This window comes from Myotis myotis, unplaced genomic scaffold, assembly GCF_014108235.1.
Source record: "Myotis myotis isolate mMyoMyo1 unplaced genomic scaffold, mMyoMyo1.p scaffold_m19_p_17, whole genome shotgun sequence".
Classification (NCBI taxonomy): Eukaryota; Metazoa; Chordata; class Mammalia; order Chiroptera; family Vespertilionidae; genus Myotis; species Myotis myotis.
The window spans coordinates 36550765-36576024 of record NW_023416321.1 but is presented as its reverse complement, the minus strand read 5'-3'; the positions used below and the strand labels follow the sequence as shown (position 1 = coordinate 36576024).

At 54.1% G+C, this 25260-nt stretch overlaps 1 protein-coding gene across 6 annotated transcripts; it reads right to left on the bottom strand.

The window, feature by feature from the left end:
* Positions 1–191: 191 nt before the first annotated feature.
* Positions 192–25173, bottom strand: KIF1C (kinesin family member 1C). Of its 6 annotated transcripts, none has more exons than XM_036341152.1 (23): positions 24948–25173; positions 23148–23272; positions 22801–22937; positions 22314–22390; positions 21828–22007; positions 21162–21227; positions 19765–19943; positions 19566–19677; positions 19049–19126; positions 18828–18893; positions 18662–18737; positions 18105–18183; positions 17745–17890; positions 16799–16968; positions 16555–16634; positions 16353–16428; positions 9349–9428; positions 8415–8509; positions 5385–5468; positions 4807–4993; positions 4604–4676; positions 2933–3547; positions 192–1419 (listed from the first exon to the last, which is right to left on the bottom strand). In XM_036341152.1, exons 3-23 carry the CDS (start codon positions 22862–22864, stop codon positions 736–738), a joined length of 3267 nt encoding a protein of 1088 aa, XP_036197045.1. In that variant the 5' UTR covers positions 22865–22937; positions 23148–23272; positions 24948–25173; the 3' UTR covers positions 192–735. The 6 variants fall into 6 exon arrangements, with proteins under 6 accessions (XP_036197045.1, XP_036197041.1, XP_036197042.1 ...); XM_036341148.1 differs by having other exon boundaries at positions 22805–22937; XM_036341149.1 differs by having other exon boundaries at positions 22805–22937; positions 23148–23268.
* Positions 25174–25260: the final 87 nt, after the last annotated feature.

The window sequence follows — 25260 nt, the reverse complement described above, 5'->3', positions numbered from 1 at the left end:
TGGGTAGTGCACTCTGAAGAGAAGGCACCTGATGTTGAATGTTCAAGAAACCAAGGTGGACTTGTTCTTACCTCGTGATCCAGGTGGTGACTATGTGAAACTTGGGGCGGCTCACTTAAGATCCGTGCATCTTCCTTATATGATCGACACCTCCATTAGACACCATAACCAAACGACCACCAGCCACAAGCTCCGTTTGCTATCCTTTATTGAAGGGTCCCACACCCTCATGGGACCCCAGCCAAACCAGAAACCAGACAGGCCCTCCATTTATAGCAGGAGGCCTAGAAGGGGAGGGGAATGACTCATGATCCCACCACACCTCCCTGGAAACAGAAACCACCACAGACAGACAGACAAGGGCTGGGGAAGAGAACGTGCCTCACTCTAGGTTCTCTCCCCATTGTGCCCACTTGAAAAGAAAGTCAAACACTGGTTACACAGCACCCCAGCCCCGCCCACCCATAGCAGCGTTTGTGGGACTCCCCTCTGCAAGGGGCGGCCCCCAGGCAGCTTCCCGTGCTCTTCCTTCACTTTGGTTTGCTCCTGGCATCTCCGTGCCCTCTTCCTTCCTTCAGCCTCCGGCCCATCACCTGGTCATCTAGCACCTACTCGAACCTTCTCTCTCCTCTCTAGGGCTTCCCTGCCCCAAGGCTTCTGGGGAAGCAGCGTCTCAGGCATCTTCTCTCCTCCCAGCAAGGGGCCCACCAGGCCCCCTCTGCCCAGGACGTGGACTCACACGGCTGCCCCGCTCTCCTTGAGGTCAGGGGCTGAGCGCTGCCGTCTCATTCGCGGGGGAGTAGTGTATGGGGGGTAGCGGGGACCGGGGGGGCGTTGGGCCGGGTATGGTTGGGGCTGCTGGGGATAATAGTTGTGCTTTTTAGGCTGGAAGTGCTGAGGTTCAGGCTGTGCAGCACCCCCTCCCCGGGATCGGCCCCCTCCATCCAGGGAATTCCTGCGGGGACGGTGGGACCTTCGGGGACTTGGGGGCCTGCGGGCAGGGGTGACCACTGGGGGAGTAACCTCCTCAGGGGGTTGGGGTGGCGCTGGGGCCTCCCCGCTCCCCATCCCTGGCCAGGACTCCCGGTGCTGGGGGTTGCTCTTGAAGGGGAAGCGCAGCTTACAGTCGTGAGGGGGCACAAAGCGGGCTGGGGGCCTGCGCAGCCCCCCACCCCGGCCCCCAGAGCCCTGCAGTCCTTGCAGCCGTAACTGCTCCTGCTTGAGCCAGCGAAGGCGGCCACGACGAAAGGCAGGGTCCTCCTCCATCAGCCGTGACACCCGCTCCCAGCTTGACAGGGGTGGCGAAGTAGACCGGGCTGAGGGCCCGTGGTCATTGGGGGCTTCCTCCTCTACTACCTCTGACCCTGGGGACGTGGCCCAGGTGGCCTCACTGGCTTCTTCATTCTCGTCCTCATGATCCTGGGAGGAAAAGAGGGGAGAGAAGAGAGGGAATGTGAGAAGAGCCGAGTCCCCTGAGCACAGCGGGTTTGGGAGAAGTCAGAAGGCCCTGAGTGGCCGGATGTCAAGGGGTCCCCAGAAGGGCTTGGAGACAGGGAGCTAGAACAGTGGTTTAGGAGCACAGGCCCGGGAGCCAGGGGGTCTGAGCTCAACACTGGTCTGCCCCTTCACAGCTGTGTGGCCTGGAACTCGGCTTGTCACCTCTGTGCCTCAGTCTCTTCATGTGTAAGATGAGGTCAATAGTAATTAGAGCTACTGCATAGGGTTGTTTTAAGAATTAAATAAATTAAACAATGTAAAGTTTTTAGAATAGTGCCTGATACACAGTAGGCACTCAGCAAACAGAGCTGAATAAATAATGTGTCCTGGGGATATGGCAGTCAACAAAAAGGGAAGAACAAGACTTGCCACCATTTTAGTGGTGAGACAGTTGACAAATAAGAAAAATTATAAAATGGTACATATATTATAGCTCAATAAGAAGTTAAATGTAAGTGTATATATTTAAACTATTTAATATACATTACCCATATCATATATAAGTACATACATTACACAATATACTTTATATAAATTATACATATTGAGATAAAGAAGAACAGAACGAGGAAGGGGAATGGGAGGCCTCGGTGAGGTGGCTGCAGTGAATCGCCAGAAAGGGATTTACTGAGAAGTTATCCTTGCAGGAAACACCTGAAGGAAGTGAGGGGCAAGCTGTGAGACTTTCATGGGGAAAGGCATCCAGACAGAGGGAACAGCAGGTGCAAAGGCCTTGAGGTAGGAGTGCGCCCAGCAAGTAAGCCAGAGCGGCAGGAGTGGAGAGAGCGAGAGAGGGAGCTGTGTTGGAGAGGTAAGCCTTCAGTAGCCACGAGCTGCTGTGGATGCCTGCCTGCGGCAGAAGGCAAGCTGGCAGAGCAGCAACCATGTCTGCTGGGTAGCCCCAGTGGCTAGCACAGAGCCTGGTACACAGTAAGCACTCAAGTATTTATTTATTGAGTGGATACATGCAAATGAGGGATCAGTGATAATGCTCCCTTGCAGGGCTGTTGTGGAGATTAAATGTGGTGACAGAGGAAAGTGCTCAGCACAGCAGCAACCATGAAATAAGTGGTCCCCCGTGAAGGGGAGGTTATGAGAATGCACATGTGAACATTCATCCAGCGGTAACTGAAAGTGCACTGTATCTCAGTGGTCCTGAAACTTTATTATAGCTCAGAAACACCTGGGTACTTGTCCTAAGTGCAGATTCATCCCCAAAGATGCTGATTCAGTAGGTCTGAGGTAGGACCCAGGAATCTGCATTTTCAGTTAGTGCCCTAGTGACCGAGGCACATGATTCACCAACTACACTGAGAAAAGCTCCTATACATGAACGACATTTCTGAAAGCAAGACGGGGAAGGAGGTTGGGAGGAGGTTCAGATTCTGAAAGGGGATAGCTGAGGAGGGAGAAAGCCGGGCAAGGCCCTCTGTACCTGGGTCAGGGGGATGACCCTCTCCATGCGGAGCATGCGGTCCCGCAGGGCCTGCAGCTCCCGGTCCTTGCTGCTGTTCTGCAGCTTCACCTCCTGCAGGATCCCGGTCAGCTTGTCAATGTGCGCCCGAAGGTCCTCCACCTCTGCCCCGCGGGCTCCCTCCTCGCAGCCACCACTTCCACCTCCGCTGCCTTCCTCCTCGCCCACTGTGTCCCAGACATCCCGGGCCACGGCCCTCCAGGCATCCCCGGGACCCTCCGGCTTGCCATAGGTACGACACAGCTCCCGCATCTTGAGGGCGGCCAGGGCCTCGATCTCGGCCCGCCCGTGGCGGAAGTCAGCCAGGGCCACCTCATAGCAGATCTCCTTTACTGCCTGCATCTTCAGATCAGCCATGGTGGCCCAGCGGGGGTCTTTGCCCTGCAGCCGCCGACGCTGCGGGATCTGATACACCCTGCGTGGGGCCCGGCGTTTGCCACTGCTGGGCAGGCCACAGCGCTTGACGATGGTCTGGACTGTGGTGGGTGGCAGCTGCTCCCTCAAAGAGGAGATGAGCCTCCAGCTCTCTTCACAGGAGCGCTTGTCAGAGTCATCCCCACTGTCAGAGTCCGCGTACTGGGTGGGGCCAGAGAGAGAACAAATGGGGAGGAGGCTAAGGACATCCCAAAACCCTTGAGTCCCAACAACACTGGAAACACCCATCAGAACCGCACACCCTTAGGTGGACTGCTTAACCTCTGCTCATCCAGGCAACAGAAATGATACCACTATCTCCTTCACAGGTAGTTTGAGGGTTCGTGTACACCAAGTGTGGCAACAGTGGCTGGCCCAGAAAGTGACCAATAAGCATAAGCTGCAGCTATATCGTCTAGATTTCTTGCATATGTATTGCTGCTCAGGATGAGGTTAAAGATTTAAAAGTCGCCGAAACCGGTTTGGCTCAGTGGATAGAGCATCGGCCTGCGGACTGAAAGGTCCCAGGTTCGATTCTGGTCAAGGGCATGTACCTGGGTTGCGGGCACATTCCCAGTGGGAGATGTGCAGGAGGCAGCTGATCGATGTTTCTCTCTCATCGATGTTTCTAACTCTCTATCTCTCTCCCTTCCTCTCTGTAAAAACTCAATAAAATATATTAAAAAAAAAAAAAAAAGATTTAAAAGTCACCCTAGCCGGTTTGGCTCAATGGATAGAGTGTCAGTCTGTAAACTGAAGGGTCCTGGGTTCGATTCTGGTCAAGGGCACATGCCCAGGTTGTGGGCACGATCCCCAGAAGGGGGCATGCAGGAGGCAGCCAATCAATGATTCCCTATCATCACTGATGTTTCTATCTCTCTCTCCCTCTCCCTTCCTCACTGAAATCAATAAAAAAATAAAAATAAAAAAACGATTTAAAAGTCCATGTGAAAAGCAATCTTAAATGAATAATAGGAGAGGTAGGTGCCGCAGGATAGACTGGAGTCTGGGAAGCCCTGGGAGGAACTCCAGTTCCCTGCACACAGTGTCCTGCGGGTCCCATTTCTCTCACAACCGTCTCCTCCTAGACACCACCCCCACCCGTCTCCATGCCCACTCCTCACTCTGGCTCACAGTGTGCACCAAGAGCGGAGTCAGGCTGCAGCGCTGCCAGCCTGTCTCCTGCCTCTGCACCCCACACGCCTGCCAACTCCTCACCAGTCGCTGCTGCTCCAGCAGAAGGTCAGCCTCTTCCTTCTCTTTCCGGTACTGATTCTCCAGGTCCTGCAGCCTGGGGTGGGGAAGAGAAGAAGGCTTTGTGAAATTCTGGAGCCACCTCAATGGGAGTCCAACAGCAAGATGCTGGGGGCCTGGAGGAACAGCCTAGAGGGCCCGGGGCTTGGAGCACTCCCTCCTCGCACCTCTTCTCCATCTCCAGCTTGATGTCAATGCCTTGCTGCTCCAGCAGCTCCTTCTGGGCAAAGTTCCAGTCCACGGGCTCAGAGGGTGGTCCTGGGGGTGGGGGGACCCCTCGCTCCCGTTCCAGCCGTGCCTGCTCCGGGTGATTGAAGCGGAAAACGTGGTTCTTGCCCATCACAATCCTATTCCCTGGAGATGGGAGGAGGGGAAAGTGGACTCGCTTCCCCATGGCAGCAAACTCATCCCCGTGCCCAAGACGTGCAAGGTCTTGCCCACAAGTCCCGGGGCCCTGACACCAGCTCTCTCATCATGCCAAGCCTGAGGGTGGTCTAAGCCCAGGCTCCTCCGGCTGACACCAGGAACCACCGCCTGGGGGAGTTGGGCCTCCTGTTCCTGTTTGCCTGGGCAGCAAGAGAAACCAAAACCTGACTCCTTGATCTTCACTTCCCAGTCCCTTCTTCACACCCCACGCTGCTCCCTAGTTCTCTCTGGGTGCTGCCTAAGGTTCACCAGGAAGCGCGGCCCTAGCACTTCCTCTGCACAGCATGCCCAGCGCCCTCCCTCTGAACACGTCCTCTACCTGACTTCAGCACCAGTGGCTCGGTCACAAGTTTCCCATTGACATAGGTCTCGGCTCCTTCACAAGGCTCCAGGGTGACCACCACTGAGGGAGAAAGGAAAGGAAGCGATTAGACCCTGGGGGTAGGAGGGTTATGGTCATACTCCCATCTTGCATTACCCCCCAAAACACATGCATCCCCAGTCCCACCCCCCCAGTACCTGTTAGGGGTGTCATGGCCCCTCTGGTGGCAGGCAGCAAGGGAAAGGAAGAGCAGAAGGAGGGTTAGCGCCCCAGCTGGAATTCCCAGGAGCCTCTGCAGGAGCTCTGTACTCACCCACCACCATCCTCCCCACAGCAGCTTAGCAAACCAGTAATTCCCGGCCAAATGGTCATCGGGGCTTGTCATTCCTGCCTTCCAGATGTCCATCCCTTTCTTTCCAACTAGCATTATCCCGGGGTAGGCCTGGATTCCTCCAGCACGCCCCTAGCCCACTGCATCTTACAAAACACTACTGGACTAATCTGCTCAAGCCACAGCCAACCAACAGATCACTGCCTTCACAGGACAAGGTAAAGTCAACCCAACCCAAACACTTATCGAGGTGCTCCTCTGAACAAATCACCAAGCCCACTGCTTGCCGAGACACAAAGATGCCTGAGGCAGCTTCCTGTCTTCCTGTTGTCACAGAGAGAGCCCTGTATCCCAAAAATCCAGGCTCTGCAACTCTTGAGCTGAGGGACACTGAGCAAGTCATCCACCTCCTGTGAGCTATAAAATGGGATCATCAAAGACCTCCCATTCTATAGCTCACAGATGTTAGCTCAGAGTGGTTGAAAGCCCAAATAAAGTGATATGCAAACTCGAGTTATTATTTATGCTGGAAGTAATAGAGAAACTGGAGTGAATTGTAAGATAAGGCAGAGATGGGACTACTGATACTGTGGGAGTCAAAGAAAGCAAAGAGGAACTCAGCTTAGACAAGAGGACTAGAAACGAGTATGGGAAAGCAGCAATTTCTGAGCCGATGCTTAATTTCAAGGTGAAGAAATGATGGAGAAGAAAAAGACAGAGAAAGAGGCATCACCATATGCCCCAGAACAACAACGAAAGAAGGCAGCAGAGGAGAGGATGGTGTGCCTGTAATGGGCACCAGTCTATGCCCACCCTTATTCCCTGTCATGCCCCAAAATTCAATCGCCCTTCCACACATACACTGCATCCCCACTATCTGCCAGGCACTATTTGAGGTCATGGAAATGCAGTAGAAATAAAACCTCAAATCCCTGCTCTTACAGAGCTCACTTCCAGGTGGTAAGACAGACGGCAAAGGAATAAGTCAGGAGGTAATCTCAAGTCAGGAGGATAGGTGTAACAGAGGAAAATGGGTTCGGGCAAGGAGAGGATTTTGCCATAGCTGGCCAGGACAGCCTTCTCCATGTCCATGAACTCACAGCAATCCAGCAATCGGTACTAAGGCAGCCCAGAGCAGAGCTCACAGCACAGCCCCAGAGCCTGCCACGCTATATTCAAAACTAGTTCTGCTTTCTTCTAGCCATATTGGTCTTGGGCAAATTCCCTAACCCTGGGTCTCAGTTCCCTCACAGGAGCTGCATGAGAAAAAGCAAAGGCACGCAGTAGATGGTCAGAGATAACTATTCTTCTAGGTTTGCACCCACCTCCTCTGCCTGTCTTTGGTCAAGTCTTCAATCTGCTATAAGAACAGAGGCACAAATGGATGGAACCTTTAGGGCCCCCGATGTTTGGGGCACAGATTCATCAGCTGCTTCTACTGATGTAACTAACGGTTTTTCACCTGTCATCTCTCAAAACACACTCTGAGCTCCTGAGGGTGGGCTCACTCCGCATGCCTGGGATGACTTGAGGGAACCTCAGAACAGGAACTCAGCAATAACTCAGTGGGCTGGGCTGATTCAACAGCTTTTAGCCCCCAGTGCTGGAAGCATATGCTGCCACTGGGGACCTGAACCAGACCAGAACGATGGCATGAATCTGCTGACCCAACTTGACCTGGGGTGGTGAACACACAATACAGTGTACAGATCATGCACTGTGGAACTGTATACGTGAAACCTATATAATTTTATTAACCAATGTGACCCAATAGGTTCAATTTAAAAAATAAAAATAATAACCTCCTGACCCTGAACCAACTGCAGCCCAATGGGCATGTCTTAAACCTGAACTGCAAGCCACACAACAGTGTCTTTTCTTATTTTTAAAAACGTGCTGACATTGCTTGTCCCATCTCCCTGTGCCTTCAAAAGCATCAGACTAGGCACTCCTTTCAGATTTGTGAGACACAAGATACGAGTTCAAGGTGATGAAGAGCTCATGTGTAACATCTGCCACCCTGCCCAGCACATTTCCTCAGCTCAACTTCACTTGGGCCTAACTGAACACAAATCATTACATTTTTTTTTTTAAATGACTGATCAAGAACAAAATGGTGGCCTCGAAATACCCCCTGAACCTCAGGAGCATTGTTTTGTTGATGTCAGACAGGCTACTACCTTCACCCTTTGGGCTTGTGATTCTTAAAAGCTTTTGCAGCTATGGCCATAGAGAGGCAAAAAAATCTCTGAAAGTTTTGAAATCAAAGGGATACATGGACCAATTAACTCCCTGAAACCATTGCAGTCATAGCTGGATAGATATACACATTTTCCAGAGATAAATTCAGATAGCCCACTGGAACAAATATAATTTTCTATAAAAAAATGACCAGGATGCTGTTTTAGGATAAAAAAGTCAAGAAAGAAGGCAGACGACCTCTTCACCAAAATGCCAGTGCTCTGCTTCTGCCTCAAGACCCTCGCCACGCACTGCCCCTTGCAGCACTCGGGGTGCGTGCAGACAGCCGGGCCCTTGATTTCCCTAATGCTTACCAGGAGCTCAAAGCCCCTGTGAGGGCGTGGACACGTGCCCTCTTACATGGCTGCACACCCAGTACCCAATTCAGAGTGTGAAACATGGGCCCTGTCCCTCTCCTTGTCTGGCCACTCCACTCTCGCTCCCTCAGCCATTACCTTCTCCGTCCGGCTGAGGGATGCTCCGGAACACACAGTGCTGCTCCCGAATGAACTTCCCGGTGAGCTTGATGTCCACGTCTACCTGGCCGACCCTGGGAAAGCAATGCCAACATTTCCTAAGCAGGTAGCGGACATTCACCAAGCCACTTCTGAATGCCAGCTCTTCCCCACCTATAAGCCAAGTATAATTATTTCTACGTCACAGATGAGGATGCTGAGGCTCAGAAAGTAAAGTAACTGGCCCAAGGTCATGCAGCCCAGGAGGGGTGAGGCTGGGATTTGAACCCAGATCTGCCTGACTCACAGTAGAAGAGAAAAGGGAACCTGGAGGGGATGGGCCTCCCATCATCCTTAGAGCTGGTCACCCTGAGGGCTCACTGCCTACCATGGACAGCTAGTAAATGCCTGTGGTGAGACAGAAAGGGGCACCCTCACCTCGTTAACTCCAAGAGGTGACCTCAGAGGCACGGAGCCCCAGGGATTAGCATTAGCCATGCAGCCACCTGCAGCACAGGCACTGCCCCTAAACAATGAAGGCCTGGGACCACGATTCCCTCTACCCCACAGGGAGGGTCCCACCAAGGGAGGCCAGGCAGTGGTGCTATGGGCTAAAAATGCGGTGGTCTGGATTCCAACCCCAGCCTGTGCTCTAAGCAGTCAGAAGCTATCCCCGAAGCACTGGGTCAGTTTGGTCCCAGGAGGCGTCTCAGCCAAACCGAAGTGGTGGGTGAGGCAGGACAGCTGCTTCGCAGCCAGGCTCAGCCACTTCTCAGGAAGCCTAGAAAGTGGGCAGAGCTGTGGACCAGCCGTCCTGACATCTGGGGTGCTTCCAGCAAGGTCACCAGGAAAGGGAGTCACTAGTGTGGCCCGTCCCTCTGCAAATCACACCCCAAAAGGAGAGGCTGCCCCACAGGCACTGATTAAACACTACCTGGTGATGCCATCTTTAATGTGGTAGAGCAGACATTCTGACATCAGGGGGTCTTCATTCAGGTTCACCAGGTGGGGCGTCTGTGGGAAAGCGGGGGTCAGGGAAGGGATCCTGAGAGCCAGCCAGGGGATGCCACAGGGGAGGAAAGGAGCTCCAGCAGACATCCCTCCCGGTTCTAGCACTAAGGCTGCTCCTCCTCCCCTCACTCGGAGAACTCTGCCCTCTCCTTACTCCCACTCCAATCACTTCCAGAACAGCCTAACCCACCCTCTCCTCATACGTAAGGGGCCTAAAATAGCCCCCTCCATCTACCCCTTCCCAGGTCAGCAACCCTTCCTAAGGCCCCATTTCTTCAGAGGCACCTCGACCCACCCATCTCCTTGAAGCCTAGAGTCTACCTGCCCTCGCCTCTGCTTTCCCTGTATTCCCTGTCCCCAGGTCTCATTTCTTCCTTCAAAACGTATCTTGCCACTTCTGGAGAGTACAAGAGGGGACTGGGTGAGAGGACTGGTACTTCCCACCTTTTATTACAGCTTCAATTTCTTAGGAGCATGGATTACTTTTACTTACAATCATAATCCTATCTAATAAAAGAGAAACATGGTAATTGGCGTACGACCACTACCCTTCCCATTGGCTAATCATCGAGATATGCAAATTAACTGTCAGCCAAGATGGCGGCCGGCAGCCAGGCAACTTGAAACTAACATGAGGCTTGCTTGCTTCAGTGACAGAGGACTCCAACGTTCCCCGCCTGCCACTGCAGGCCTCTGAGCCTGAAGTTTCAAACAATGTAACAAATATAGACGCTAAACAAAACCCCAGAAACCAGCTTTCAGCCGACTGGGATCTCAGAGCTGGAGTTGATACAGAGTTTCGATTGTAGAACCGAAACAAACCAGATACCTGCTTTCAGGAGCGGAGGCCTAAGAGCTGGAGCCTCAGAGCTAAAGCTGGCCCAGAATAAAAAAAAAAGAAAAAAAGGAGCAGTTGGGAGCTTCAGTCCCAGCCTGAAAACAGCCCTCAGCCCCTCACCCAGACTGGCCAGGCACCCCAGTGGGGACCCCCACCCTGAATGGTGTGTGACCAGCTGCAAATAGCCCTCAGCTCCTCACCCAGGCTGGCCAGGCACCCCAGTGGGGACCCCCACCCTGAAGGGTGCGTGACCAGCTGCAAACAGCCCTCAGCCCCTCACCCAGGCTGGCCAGGCACCCCAGTGGGGACCCCCACCCTGAAGGGTGTGTGACCAGCTGCAAATAGCCCTCAGCCCCTCACCCAGGCTGGCCAGGCACCCCAGTGGGGACCCCAACCCTGAAGGGTGTGTGACCAGCTGCAAACAGCCATCATCCCCTCACCCAGGCTGGCCAAGCACCCCAGTGGGGACCCCCACCCTGAATGGTGTGTGACCAGCTGCAAACAGCCATCATCCCCTCACCCAGGCTGGCCAAGCACCCCAGTGGGGACCCCCACCCTGAATGGTGTGTGACCAGCTGCAAACAGCCATCATCCCCTCACCCAGGCTGGCCAGGCACCCCAGTGGGGACCCCCACCCTGATCCAGAACACCCTTCAGGGCAAACCAACCAGCCCCATCCATGCACCAGGCCTCTATCCTATATAGTAAAAGGGTAATATGCCTCCCAGCACCGGGATCAGCGGAGCCGAGAGGCCTCCCAGCACCGGAATCAGCGTGACAGGGGGCAGCGCCCAAACCCCCTGATCGCCCTGCGGCTCTGTGTGTGACAGGGGGTAGAGCCACAACCTCCCTATCCGCCCTGCTCTGTTCATGACAGGGGAAGGCGCCCCAACCTCCTGATCAGCCCTGCTCTGTGCCTGATACGGGGGTGCTCCCCAACCTCTGATCGCCCTGCGGCTCTGTGTGTGACAGGGTGCGGCGCCCCAACCCCCCAATCGGCCCTACCCTGAGCATGACTGGGGGTGGCATCGCAACCTCCCGATCCACCCTGCTCTGTGCATGACAGGGGGCGGCACCCCAACTCCCCAATCGGCCCTGCTCTGAGCCCGACCAGGGGCTGCACCTAGGGATTGGGCCTGCCCTCTGCCACCCAGGAGCAGGCCTAAGCCAGCAGGGCGTTATCTCCCGAGGGGTCCCAGACTGCGAGAGGGCACAGGCCAGGCTGAGGGAACCCCCCCACCCCCCGAGTGCACAAATTTTTGTGCACCAGGCCTCTAGTTTAAAAATAAAAAGTGTCAGTTTAAGACCGGGCTGGGTTGCTCAGTAGTCAGAGCATCGGCCCACACACCAAAAGGTCTGGGATTCAATTCCCAGTTAAGGGCACGTACCTCAGTTTCAGTCTCTCTCACATCAATGTCCCCTCACCTCCCCTTCCCTTCCATTCTATCTAAAAGCAATGGAAAAATATCCTCAGGTAAGGATTAAAAAAAACAGTGTCAGTTCAATTCAAAAGCATATAAAACAAACAAACCCCCTTTTCCCAGCAGACTCCCCAATCTTCCCTGGCCACTGCCTGTTCCCAGCCCTGCTTCACCTGGGGCCAAGGTCACACAGCAGCTGCCTGGTGCTGTCCCTGTCGAGCCCCCATCTAACGGGCTGATCATTATGTTGCTCCACATCGAAACCTCAGCCCATTCCCTTTCCCCAAAGCACCCTTTCCTGACTTGTTTCTCTAGCAACACCCCACTCTCCCCAGGCATGTAACTCTGGAAAGCACAGTACATAAGCCTTTTTCCCTCTACACCCCCTCATGCCACTGCTGCCATCCTGGGGAGGTCTCCCTCCCTACTATCTGCTGCCTCGGTCTACCCTGCCGCAGGCCTGACTTCCGTCTCCAGGGGTCTCCCAGTATTCCTGCTCATACCGCACCATGACCAAGTCATGCCTCTCCACTCAGACCACCCCAGCTGGCACCCCATGCCCACCGGACTTAAGCTTGCTTTTTAAAAAATATATATATATTTTTTATTGATTCCAGGGAGGAAGGGAGGAGAGAGATAAAAACATAAATGATGAGAGCGAATCATTGATGGGCTGCCTCCTGCACACTCCCTACTGGGGATCAATCAGCAACTAGGGCATGTGTCCTTGACCAGAATCAAACCCAGGACCCTTCAGTCCCCAGGCCAACGCTCTATCCACTGAGCCAAACTAGCCAGGGCTAAGCCTGCTTTTTACGCTGGCATCCGTGGGCCTCATCCACATCAGGGTCCCAGCCCTCCTATCCCAGCCCCTTCCTGGGACCCCTCTCTCCTGTGTTCCCACCCAGTGGGACTGCTGAACACTTATTCCAGAAGACCGCCTTCATCCCTAAACATGCCTGGGGGCTCCTCCCCATGTTCCCAGCCCCACCCCTATCCCCACCTGTCCTAGTCATTCACTTCCCTCAGTCTGTCTCAAATGCCACTTCCTCTACGAAGCTCTCCCCTGCCTCCCAACTGAAGACAAGATCCTCTGCCTCCTTTCTACAAGAATTTACTTTCGAAAGACCCTGTGAAGTGCTAGGTGGGACACAGCGATGAAGCAACCCCCAATGCTGCTGTCCCATCAGCAAGGAAATCCGTCAACTTGGGGAGATAAGACTTGGCAACGTTACAAGTGGGAAAGGGATGCCTCACAGTAGAGTTTCTGATCTTTTCACATCTTCACTTAGTAATTCATTCACTCATTTGTTCCCAGGAGGTGAGTGCCACCATATTCTGGGCTGGGGGGAGGGTAGATGCAAAGATGAATAAAGTGAAGAACTGCAGGAACTCAGAGGAGGTTCAAGAGGACCTCGTGGAAAGGCAGCATGGGATCCGATCTTTGAGGACGAGGACGTGGACATGCAGAATGGAGAGCACTCCAGGTAAAAGGAGTGTGAGCAACAGCATGGAGGCATGAAAGCGCACCGTGTAGGGGAAAAGGGCCAATAGTCGGGCCCCGTATTTCTTTGGGGACGCCCTGAATGGTGATCCATGGTGGACATACCATGTATCCATGTGTCTGCCCCTCTACCCAGGCACCCCAACAATTCACAGCTGCCACACTTCCTCTTCTCCCAAGGGACTCTCACGCCCCTCCCAACACTGTAGTGTCAGGAACGCCAAACACTGATGGGCTCTGAGAGCAGAAAGGGATCCATCCCTGGGGAGAGGGGACATGATTGAGGACAGTGCTTTTCAATCTTTGTTCAGCCCTGGAGCCCTTTGTTCAAATGAAACCTTACCTAGAAGCCTAATATGTCAGGCAGATAAGCAGGGAGCCACTCAGGATGAGGCTGGGGGTGGGGGACCCAGAGTTTGGTCCTCCCACCGCCACCCTTACCCACTCCCACCCCTGTGAAAGCAGCACCAAGCCAGGTTTAAAAATCACCTAGTTAAGCAGGCCTGGTGGTGGGGGGTCCCAGAAAGAGGGAACTTTCCCTGTCTCTTGGCCCTCTCCAAGACAAGCTACAGCCTCTCCCCTAGGACCACATTTCCTCACCCACCATTCCCAGGCTGGAGCCACCAAACCCATCTCCCCATCTGTAGTCTAACAGCTCCCCCTCCTGAAATATACATGTCTTTTAAACATATGAAAATATGTTCATCCTTACCACCTTGAGAAAATGCAAAAGTAAAACACCATTTTACCAGATTGGCAAAGGTCAAAAATTAGAAGAGGGTGAGGATGTTGCTTCTGGGAGTATAAAGTGACATGGTTATTATCTTTGGAGTGCACTTTGGCAAATTAGATTGAAATTTCATATAGCTACTATTTGACCCAAATCTCCACTTCTAGGAATTTTTTCTACAGATAACAGACCTATTTAAGACCAACCGTTGTAATATTATTTATAATATTAAAAATGGGATACAACCTAAATGACCATCAGCAGGAAACTGGCTAATTAAATTATCCTACATCAATAGGATATTCTGACACCACAAAAAAGAAAAGACAGAATTTCAAGGTTATATGAAAAAATAAAGTATAAAGTACTCAACAACTAATATTCCAAAAAGAGGTCATGTATGTAGGCACTCGCGCCTGCATGCACACACACCTGCGTCTAATTATACACAACACACTTGTGTGTGCACTGGCTACCTCCAGAACACGTTGGGACCTGGTAAGAGGGCTTGCCTCTGGGAGGGGAACCTGAGGGTGGGAAGGAAAAGGACTACGTGAGGGTTCTCTCTGGTATACATCACCTTTATCAGAATAATTACAGCCGAAACCGGTTTGGCTCAGTGGATAGAGCGTCGGCCTGCGGACTGAAGGGTCCCAGGTTCGATTCCGGTCAAGGGCATGTGCCTGGGTTGCGGGCACGTGCCTGGGTTGCGGGCACATCCCCAGTGGGAGATGTGCAGGAGGCAGCTGATCGATGTTTCTCTCTCATCAATGTTTCTAACTCTCTCTATCTCTCTCCCTTCCTCTCTGTAAAAAATCAATAAAATATATTTACAAAAAAAAAAAAAAGAATAATTACAAATAAAAAACAACACATCCCTGTTGGTCCCTGGGCTTCAGTAGGTGGCTTCCCTGTGCAATGGAAGTCCTCCAGGGAAGAAACCCCCACCACATCTACCTTTCACCCATTTCTACTTTTCCTCTAACCCTGCAACTGTGGTGGAAGCTCCTCAGGTACCAGTACCTCAAGGTGGCTGCAAGCTATGCTGAGAGACATATGTAGCGCCTCCCCCAGATGCAGACCTCAGGAGGACCCCAAGCCCTGGGTACTCACCCCTGGACCAGGTCCCTCAGTCCAGCCTGCCACCTTCCATCATCCACCCATAGCTCTCTCACTCCCTCATTGTGCCGTAGGCCATGCAAAGCACACCCCTTTCTTTTCAGATCCCTGTCCAATGATCCCTGCTTGCTCAGCCTCCCAGACGGCCCTGATCTTATGAAACCAGGAGGGCCTTCTTCCAACAACCCACCACCTCTTCTAGGCAGTCCCCGTGACCCTATCTGTATCAGCACTGTATCTGACTTAGGTCCTGATCCTATTTTCCTTCATAAAGTGGACCAAACAGATGTGGCTAGCTCTCCAGGGGACTGGGAATTCCTGACTTACTCCAACTGGCCTCCACGTCATCCCTTCATCAGTATGCCTGACCCATACAGCTGCGCCAGCTGTCTATGGCTAGCGTCCATTCTGATTGGTCCGTTCCTATGCTTTGCTGGTGTCTCCAGCTGAGCCTGATCACTCCTACCCCGTTTCCTTCCTTCCTTCCTCTCAGCAAAGATGTACTGAGCACCCGCGACCCACTATACACCAGGCACATGACACATGCGCCCCACCCACTGACACCTGTGTTTCCTTAGCCTAATGTTCTCTCTGCTCTTCGCTACTCCCAAATCCTGACCTTCATTCACGCTCCATTTTCCAAACCACCTTCTCCAGGAAACCAGTTTCCATTCATCTACAGGCTGTACTGATGCTACCATCTTTACGCCTCTCACTGCTTCTGCAATCAACAGCATACAGTTTGGTGTTTATTTCTTATCTGTTTCCAAGTTATCCTTTTTGAAATGTATTTTTAGCTCATTTTTTGAGTAGATACCATATGTACAGAGTACAGAAGTCAAATGATACAAAATAGTATACTGTGAATAAGTCTCTATCCAACCAACCTCCAACCTCCCAGGTCCTCTCCCTCTTTCCTGGGGCAACCACTGTAACCAGTTTCTTACTGAGATAAATTCCAGGCATGAATTCACATACACACGTGTGAGGTTACGTTTGTAAATACCTAGATTCTAAGCAGCTCTTGAATCCCCCTAAGGGCAGGGGCCCTGTCACCCTTCTGGGTCCCTAGAGTCCCTGGCCACAGGCACTTACTGAGCACCTGCCTCTTTGGCTAACTGTCAGATGGAGGGAGAGAGAAGGCAGGGATGGACAGATAACACAGAGAGAAGATGCAGGAGTGGGGACAGAGATGATGGGGGGACAATTCAGAGACCTCGGAGATCAGGGTTAGAACTTATCACTCTCCCACCCCCAACCCTCTTCTCTAAGCATCCAGGGTCTCCTAGGCCTCTTCACCCAACCACTCACTCACCTTCTTCGGAGAGAAGACACCCACGGTTCCCCCGTCCTCCCGGACAGCCACCCCCATCTCAGCCAGCAATGCTTCTCTGCAGGCCAAGAAACAAATGTTAGTCTTATCATCGCTACCCATGAACTGCTCCCCTAAAGAATCTGACCTTCCCTCCCCATCCCCCAGTCTTCCAAGGCTCCAGCTGTCCCCCCTCCTCTCATACCTCTCCATCCTCAGGGCTTCCGTCTTGCGTAGTTTCTCTTCCCAGGTCTCATTCAGTTCAGCTATGATCTTCTCTGTTTCCTGGGGGCACGAGGCAGATGGGGATCAGGACATTCTGGGACAAGCACCTACCGTGGGGCCCACGTCACTCCTGGGATTCCTTCCTCCTCTTCGACCCTGGCTTTAGAGAACTATACTCCCATCAGCCCCCAGGTCCCCAGTCCCGGCCAGCTCCAGCTTCCCACCTGCAGCCTCTCCATGGCCTCCTCAGGCCCAATCTGGGGCTCAGCATTGGGGGAGAATGATGGCTCCAGTTCCCCATTGTGTGTGGGGGGAGATGAGGGTGAAGCTGGGGAAGGGGGAGACGCTATAGCTGGTAGAGCACCTCCAGGACTCCCCTCATCCACCTTCAGGCCTGGGAAGGAGAGAGAAGGCAAAGAAGGAGGCTAAGGAAAGATGTAGCTGATTGGAAATGTAGAGGCCTCAGAGAGGACCAGTCTATAAGGACTTCTGAAGACATCTGGTCAACCTCCACCAACCAGGAAGCCCTCCTACTGCAGCCTTAACAAATGGGCACCCAGTCTCTGCTTGCTCCCCTCTAAGGGTGGAGAGCTCATTACTGAACAAGGCAGTGAGTTTCTTCCATTGTTACCTGACTCACACTATCAGAAAGTTCTCAGCTATGCGGAGCTAAAATCTACCTCCGTTACAGGTGGCCATTGTTTCTGATCCTGCCTTCTGGGATAAGAGAGACTAGACTGTTTTTGTTTCTTTTTTTTACATCTACCTTATCCTTCTCTTACCTAGAATAGACACCCTATTTCCCCCACTGTGCCCCTCAGCACCCTGACTGTCCTCAATGGGATGGACTCAAATACTGATTCGGAGTCAACACCTGACGCAGCCCATACAGTTCTACATCCTCGAGAATGGACATCGTTTTGTATCAGTGAGGCTAAGCAGTAAACTTTAGAAACCATCCCACTATGAACTGTTGTTAAGCTTATGTTTCACATGAACTTCTGCAAGACAGGGTAAGTCCCCGCTCCATATCTGTACCATGTCACCGAGGACATGAAGGGCTTCGTGGTCAGTGGCCCCTCCCTGGCCCCAGGACTGGGCAAAGGCAAATGAGGAGGGTTGAGGCAAGCCAAGGGGCATCCCTGAGCTGCCCCTCCCTTGGAGCCCTACCTCCCAGAGCAGAGGCTGAGAGCCCCTGAGCCATCAGCAGTTCCCGCAGCCGCGCCACCTCCTCCTGCAGCTCCCGGATCAGCCGGGCATTAGGGTCCTCATTGATGATGGCATTGCAGCGGATCTGCTTGGTGCGGTCAGCATACCTGGGTGAGGAGGATTGGGAATGGTGAGGCCCAGACCCAGGTGACCTTAGTCTGCTGCCTGCTGCCTATTTCCCTCTCTCCCTCCCAGGTTTTAAAATACTGGGGCACAGTTCAGGGTCAACTCTGTCTCATGGGCAAGGTCCTGAACTACCTACCAGCCTCTGAGCTCCCCTGGCACTTTTCTTATGCTGTTTCCACCCCACCAGAGCCCCACCTGAGGGTGCTGAGAGTCTCCTCGTAATTGATGTCTGCGGGGCTCAGGGCTGCAATCATTGCTGTGCGTGAGTTCCCACCTATGCATGGAGAGGAGGGGAAAGCTTAAGCTGGGCTGGGTCCTAAGGAAAGTCATAGTGGGTCAGGGGGCCTTAGTGCCTGTTGACAGGGGTCTGACGGGGCACTGTCCAAGGTAGGGTGAAGCTAAGCATTGTGGAGCTATGCATGAAATCTAGTAGCTAGAGGGAGCAGAGGTGAGGGCAAAGAGAGGACAGACATCTGTGGGACAGAGAGCAGTAGGAGGAGGATGAAGTCAGCAGTGGGTGTAGGATCAGAGAGGGGTCATGAGTGGCCAGGTTAGTGAGGCACTTGGCTTGGCAGGCAGGGTGTGGCTTTGATCTCAGCAACAGGACATCTTCAAAGGATGTTCCCAGGTCAGGGGAGAGTCCATCGGACAACTGGAGAACTTAAGCTTCTCAGGGTGGCAAGGGGATTTATCAAAGGGGGTTAGCAGAATGGTGGCAAGGTCAGCAAAGACAGAGAGGAGGAGCTCCTCACCCAAATTCTCCTTGAGTAGCCAGGTGAGCACAGAGTCCCTGTAAGGGATAAAATCTGACTTCCGCTTCTTTGATTGCTGGGGGATAGAAGAGGGGAGGGGGTCAGGGTGGGCCATCCCCGGTGTCCCCTCACCCAGAGCCCCTTCTCTTCCCACCCCAGGTCTTACCATATCCGCAAGGGCAGAGATCACCTTCCCTAGAGTAGTCAGGGACTTATTTATATTGGCACCTTCCTGAAAAGCGATAAGGAATGTGAAGAATGAGGCCCTACTCTCCCACTCCAACCCACTTCCCACCCTCCTCCCGGCAACCAGAGTCCCAAGTTAGGATGAGAGACCACTGCACACAGCCCCCAACACTAGCCCTGTCCGCCTCTCCTAAGCCTCACCTTCAGGCGCATGCCCCGGGCTCCTGAGGAGTCGGCCCGCTCACTCCCAGCAAGGTCCACCAAACTTATCTTACTAACCTGGGTAAGAGGAAAAGGTAGAGGTGACTGGGTCAGAGGGCGGGGCAGGCAAATCAGCAGAACACCCAGCAAGGGAATTGGGCTGTAGGCAAGGGATGGGGAAATGCGGAGGGGACGAGGGAACAGGACAGGAGGAAATGAAATTTATTAAGACAATAATAAGGGACTGGTTATTCATCCATTTGTGCATTTATTTTGTTTATAGGTATTCACTTGCCCACTGTGTGCCAGAACAAGGTACAGTGGAATCCAAGCCCTGCCCTGAGAAGTCTAGTAAGAAGGACAAACAAGCAAATGGGAGATTGTACCCTATGATCTGAGAGGGGAAGGACAGAGACCTTTGGAAGCCTGGAGAAGGCACTCAAACCCAGCGTGGGCAGGGAGGAGGACACAAGGCCATTTCGTGTTACTAGGTAGGGATAGTGGGGGGGGTCCCCACCTTCTCTGAGTCCAGCCCAGTGAGCTGGTCATGGCAACGCTGTGTGAAGACAATGGTGAAGACAGCATGGGAACGGCTGCTGGTCTCATTCATATTGGTGGCAGCCACAGTCCTGGGGGAAAGGGAGTGGTCACTGGATCCCACCTCTCACCGTTCTAAGCCTGGCTCCCTTTCCCTCCACTCCACCGGCCCACCTCACCTCGCCTTATTGCCACAGTCCATGAGATCGGCAATGTCTGCATAAGAGGTCACAGCCAATTTAGACAAGTCCTGCACGTAGGGGCCCAGGATGGGGTGCTCCCGGACCCGCAGAGCACCCCGACTCTTGGGGTTCAAGAGGTCCCGTACCCGTTCACAATAGATCTCCATATAGCTCACCTAAGTGGAAGAAGAAAATAAGAAATAACAGTTCGGTGATTACCAGAAGTAGAGGGGAGTGGGCGTAGGCAGAAGAGCATCATATGGGGAGGTAAATGGTGAAGGAAGACTTGACTTGCAGTGGTAAACACACAACACAACGTACAGATGATATATAGAGTGTCCCAAAATTCACGCAAGAAGTAATTTTGATAGAAAACACAGGTTTATAATTAAAAATTGTAAATTTTTTTTTTTTTTTTTTATTTTTTTTTTTTTAAATATATATTTTATTGATTTTTTACAGAGAGGAAGGGAGAGAGATAGAGAGTTAGAAACATCGATGAGAGAGAAACATCGATCAGCTGCCTCCTGCACATCTCCCACTGGGGATATGCCCGCAACCCAGGCACATGCCCCTGACCGGAATCGAACCTGGGACCTCTCAGTCCGCAGGCCGACGCTCTATCCACTGAGCCAAACCGGCCTCGGCTAAAAATTGTAAATTTTTTATTGATTCATAAAGTATACAGTATAAGGTTATGTATGGAATAGCACATCGGGTAAATGGCCTCCACGGCTTTGCTGGCACATACGCAAAGCCATGGTCTTCATTGGTCTTCATTGTCCCTGCTCCTGGGCCATAATTGGTACTTGGTAATGCTTATCAAATTGAAGGGACTGAAATCACAGGGTAACATATTAGAATCTGATTCAATAAACCAAGTAAAATTAGGCTTTTATTTTTTGTTGTTGTTGTTAATGCTCACGCAAAATTCAAATCTTGCATGAATTTTGGGACACCCTATATTACAGAATCATACACCTGAAATCTATATAATTCTATTAACCAATGTCACCCCAATAAATTCAATTTAAAAAAAAAAAACATAACAAGCAAACAAAATACTGACTACGAAACACCCTATACTCCACTGAGTATGAAACTGGTGATCTGAGCATTTACTAGGCACCAGGCATGGTGCCAAGCACTTCGCATGTGCTTACTGAACCACCCAACAACCTAGGACGGGATCCCGCCATTATCATTTCATAGATGAACAGACTCAGCAGCTGAGAGATGAAATCATTTGCTCAAAGCCACCGTTAGTAACTGGCAGGACATGAACCTCAGGCTGGCTGACTCAGAGACTGCCCTTGGTCTTAACCACTCCTCTCTCCCCCTCTCCCCCCAGGATTACCACGCCCTCCCTCCTGCCCACCTAGACCCGGGCTTACCTCCACAGAATAGGAGAGCTCAGCGCTCTGGTTCTTACTAACACGAGAGAAGAGGTCTTCACAGAGCTGGAGAGGACACAGAAAAGCTGCTGTTCACAGTGCCCTGCGGCGCCCAGCATCAGTCCAGGCCCTGTCCTAGGTGGTCCAGTTGAACCCTAACTCAACCCTGAGGGAGGGGTCATTCCTGTTTTACCGATGGGAAAGCAACCTCAGAGAGGTTCACACTTGCCCGGGGTCACAGCTAGCAAACCCAGGCATCCTAACTCCGGAGCCTGTGTGCAAGGCCACTGCACCGCACAGCCAGGGAGAATTACGAGCATCTCTGTTATCCTCGGCTGGCTTCTTGTATACTCACCACGCTAACTACGGTACCCCAGAATACAGGGCAGGTATACTCACAGCGGCTATGAGACAAGGTAAATGTAAGTGGCAGAACCAGGGTTCAAACCAGGGCTCTCTGATGCCATAGCTTTGGCTCTCCTTACTGAGCCTTGTTGCTTCTGGAGGGTCCTGGATGTCCAGGCTGCAGCCAACCCCTACCCACCATCACATTCCCTGTCACTAAGGGCCTCAGATAGCCAGCTCTCTGCTCCATAACCCTTAGACCCCTTCGGGAGAGCTGAAGATGCTTCCGCCCCGGCGGCCCTGCCAGGTCCCGGCAAGTACCTGGGGCACAATGCCCTGCTGCCCTGGCTCCTGCCGCCCCATCATGGTGTAGGATTTCCCAGCCCCGGTCTGCCCATAGGCAAAGATGCACACGTTGTAGCCTTCAAAGGCGTGGAGCAGCATCTCTTCTCCAATGTCCCGATACACCTGTTGCTGAGATGCAAACTGGGGGTCCTCAGCCTAGGTGGAAATGGAGCAGAGAAAGACAGCATGAGCCCTACATGGCTTTGTCCTTAGTGTCTTGGTCCCGGGAGGCTTGCACCCATTGTCAGAGACTGCCCAAAGGTCCTGTGCACTTCCCACCCCCATCACATCCTAAACATCCCTGGGGGTCCTATTCAATTTCCTGCTCCCAGTCACAACCCGTGTCCTACCCACCCCATCCCACCCAACCCCCCACAGGTGCTATTCCCCTGCAATGCCCCCGCCCAGGACCTAAATCCCCTGTCCCTTGTTGCTTAGCTCTTCCCCAGCCCAAAACCTTACCGAAGTGTGTGACCAGTAGGAGTAGTCAAAGGTGAAGCTTTTGGGGCCATCCTTGCTTTGTTTCGGATTGATGATGGCTGAGGGGGCAGGAGACGGCAAAGGAAGGCCAAGGTCAGGTACTCCCAACCTCTGCCCACTGCCCACAAGCCCCCGAATGCAGGCATCCTAGTACTCCCTCCTCTGTCCTAGTTCATCTCTCCCCTTTAATACTCCCCACCCCCTCCTGCACCACAGCTAATTTTGGCCTCCTAGGGCCCGCCCCCACCAGACTGCCTCCTTGGATTGGGCAATGGAGGGCTCCAGGCCAGCATTCCCCCTCCCAGGGACTGGGAGCACAGAAAGGCCAGCCCGCCCCAACCCCCACCCTTACAACTAGCACCTGCTCTGTGCTGGGCACAGCCCTTCTCGGGGTTCAGCCCAGCAGGACTAGCCTGCGTGGTGGGCCTGGCCCACCCCGCCTGTCCCCTGCCAGGCTCCTGGGACTCACTCACAGGTGGTGCTGCCCTGCATGCTGACCACACACTTGGCATCCTGGCTGGTCTCACGGGCATTGAAGGGCCGAACCCTCACTGCCACTTTCACTGAGGCACCAGTCATGGCTTCAGATACTCCCACCCTCCTCAGCTGGAGGACAGAGACACAGAGGTGGTTAGAGCTGCTGGGGGGACCCAGACATTAACTCCCAGCTTCTCCAAGAAACCAGTCTCTCCACCCCCCTTCCAGCTACCCAACCCCCCACGGAGCCAGGTCCTAGCTCCCTGGCCTTCCTCCCAAACGTCACTCTCCTCAGGGACTCCCACAGGTATTCCTAGCCATATCCCAGCTCGCAGTTACCTGTCGTCCTGGCCCCGGACCAGGGGGGCTGTATCAGCTCTGGCTGCCACCGGTCCGCGTAGGGGGAGCCCCATCCTACACTTGGGGCCTGGCCACGCCAGCTGGGGCTGTGGGGGAAACCCTGGCTGTGGGGGAAGAGCGGTTAGGAGGCACCTGTAGCTCCAGAGGTGTGTTTGGGGTGGCATGACTGGAGAAAAGGGGGTGGGGGGAAATGCCGGAAAAAGGAAGGATGGCTGTCCCTCTGGAGTGGCCGAATGCAATGTGAATCCAAGGGCAGAGATGGTGATATTTTTATTCCTCGTCACTCACAAGTGTGCTAAACGTCAGATAGAGGAGAGGCTGCACGGAGGGCAATTCTGAGAAAGGGACACATGGGCAGAGACCCTGCGGGTGGCAGGAAGGGGGAAGAGGAGGGGCAGAGAGTCACAGATACCAAGAAAACCAGAGACAAGAGAGAAGGCAAAATCGAGGTCGTGCTATGAAGGAAATAATGGGAGGAAAAGGAAGGAGAGGCGCAGGCCAACACACACAGAAATGGGAGGACAGACAGGGAAGAGAACTCCAGGGCCAAAGCACAAACGGGGAGCCCAGAAGAGAAGCAAGAGGAGGGAAAATCCTAAACACAAAACTACCCTAAAATTCCCACACAGGGTCAGGGTCGGGGTCAGCCAGGGCCAAGTGGCAGCCAGCTCCCACCAGGGCCCACACCCCCCACACAGGGGCAGGGATTGCCAATGGGCAAAGTGCAAGGGCTGGAGGTACAGTCCAGGCCTGGGATCCGCAGGGCCTGTGGCCCCAAACCCCTCGCCCAGCCCCCAGCACTTCCTCCCCAGGTTCCAGGACAATGGGCAGGGGAGGGCGGGGTCATCCTGCATCCATCCAGCCCGGGCTCTGGGTGGAGGAAGCCGGGATACCTGTCTTTATGGGGAAGGGAGGGTAACCCTGGGGTCTGTCTCCCTGAAAAGGGGGAGACGGGAAAGGAGCAGGCAGGTCTCGGTCCCTGCCTGAGGCTAATGCTATGGCGTCCACTGCCCTGGGGAAGGTGCCAGCCTGGAGCCCAGGAATGTGGGTGATCGGGTGCCCACACCCTGGGAGGAGAGGCTGAGCAGCCTACGCCCACGGAGACAGGGTGGAGAGTGTGGAGAGAGGGATCCGGGATGCTGGGGCCCCTTCCGGGACCCTAAAGGGGCTCAAACTGCTGTCATGTTGGCTGGGTCTCCCCTCACCGGCCTCGGGGGTGGGGGTGCAGAGGGAGAGGGCTGGTGTGTCCCAGGGCAGGAAGGGAGTAGCTGACATTAGAGGCTTTCTCAGGAAGAACAGCCCTGACCCCAGACCCTGACCACACTAGGCGGGGGACATGCAGTGGTGACGCCGAGGGGGCCAATGGAGCAGGGTCGGGATGGCACGGCTCGGGGACAGCGGGGTACAGGGCCAGGGGACAGGCAGGTCAGCCGGCGCGGCGTCAAGGAGCAGTGGGTGCAGGGAGGGGCCACGACTGGGGAGGGGGTGACCCACCCGAACCGGAGCCCAAGGACCACCTGGACCCAACCCGCCCGGCAGATCTCACACAGGCCCGGACGCCGGCCTTCCTGGGAGGCCGTGCGGACCCGTCCTCCGGTCCAGCCAACCGACGGCGGCCCGGGCCTGGCACCCCTCTGCGCCCCCGCGGGACCCATAGCACATGACCCGGCTCTGCGGCCAGCCGGCCCTCCCGGGTCGTGCACACGAGGACCCCGCGCCCGCCCCAGGCCCGACACATTCCTCCGCGGGCGTCCCTCCCTCCCCTCCCCCAGCTCTCACTTGGCGGCGGCGGGGCTCCCGGAGCGGCGGGCACGGCGCACAGAGACAAACTTCCCGGGGAAGCGGGAGACGCGAGCGGGGCGATCCGGGGCCGGTTCGGGGCTGCCCCCGCCCCTCGCCGGGTCCCCGGGCGGCGGGCGGCCAATTCACGCCCCGCGGGCGGCTGCAGAAGCGGCGCCAGCGGCCGGCGCCCGCCCGGGCAGCGCGAGCTGGGGCGGGAGCGAGGGGCGGGGAGCCGACGGGCGCGCGCACGCGGGCGGGCGGGGGCGCGCCGCCGGAGCAGGGCCCGGGAGAGACTGGAACGACTGTTAAA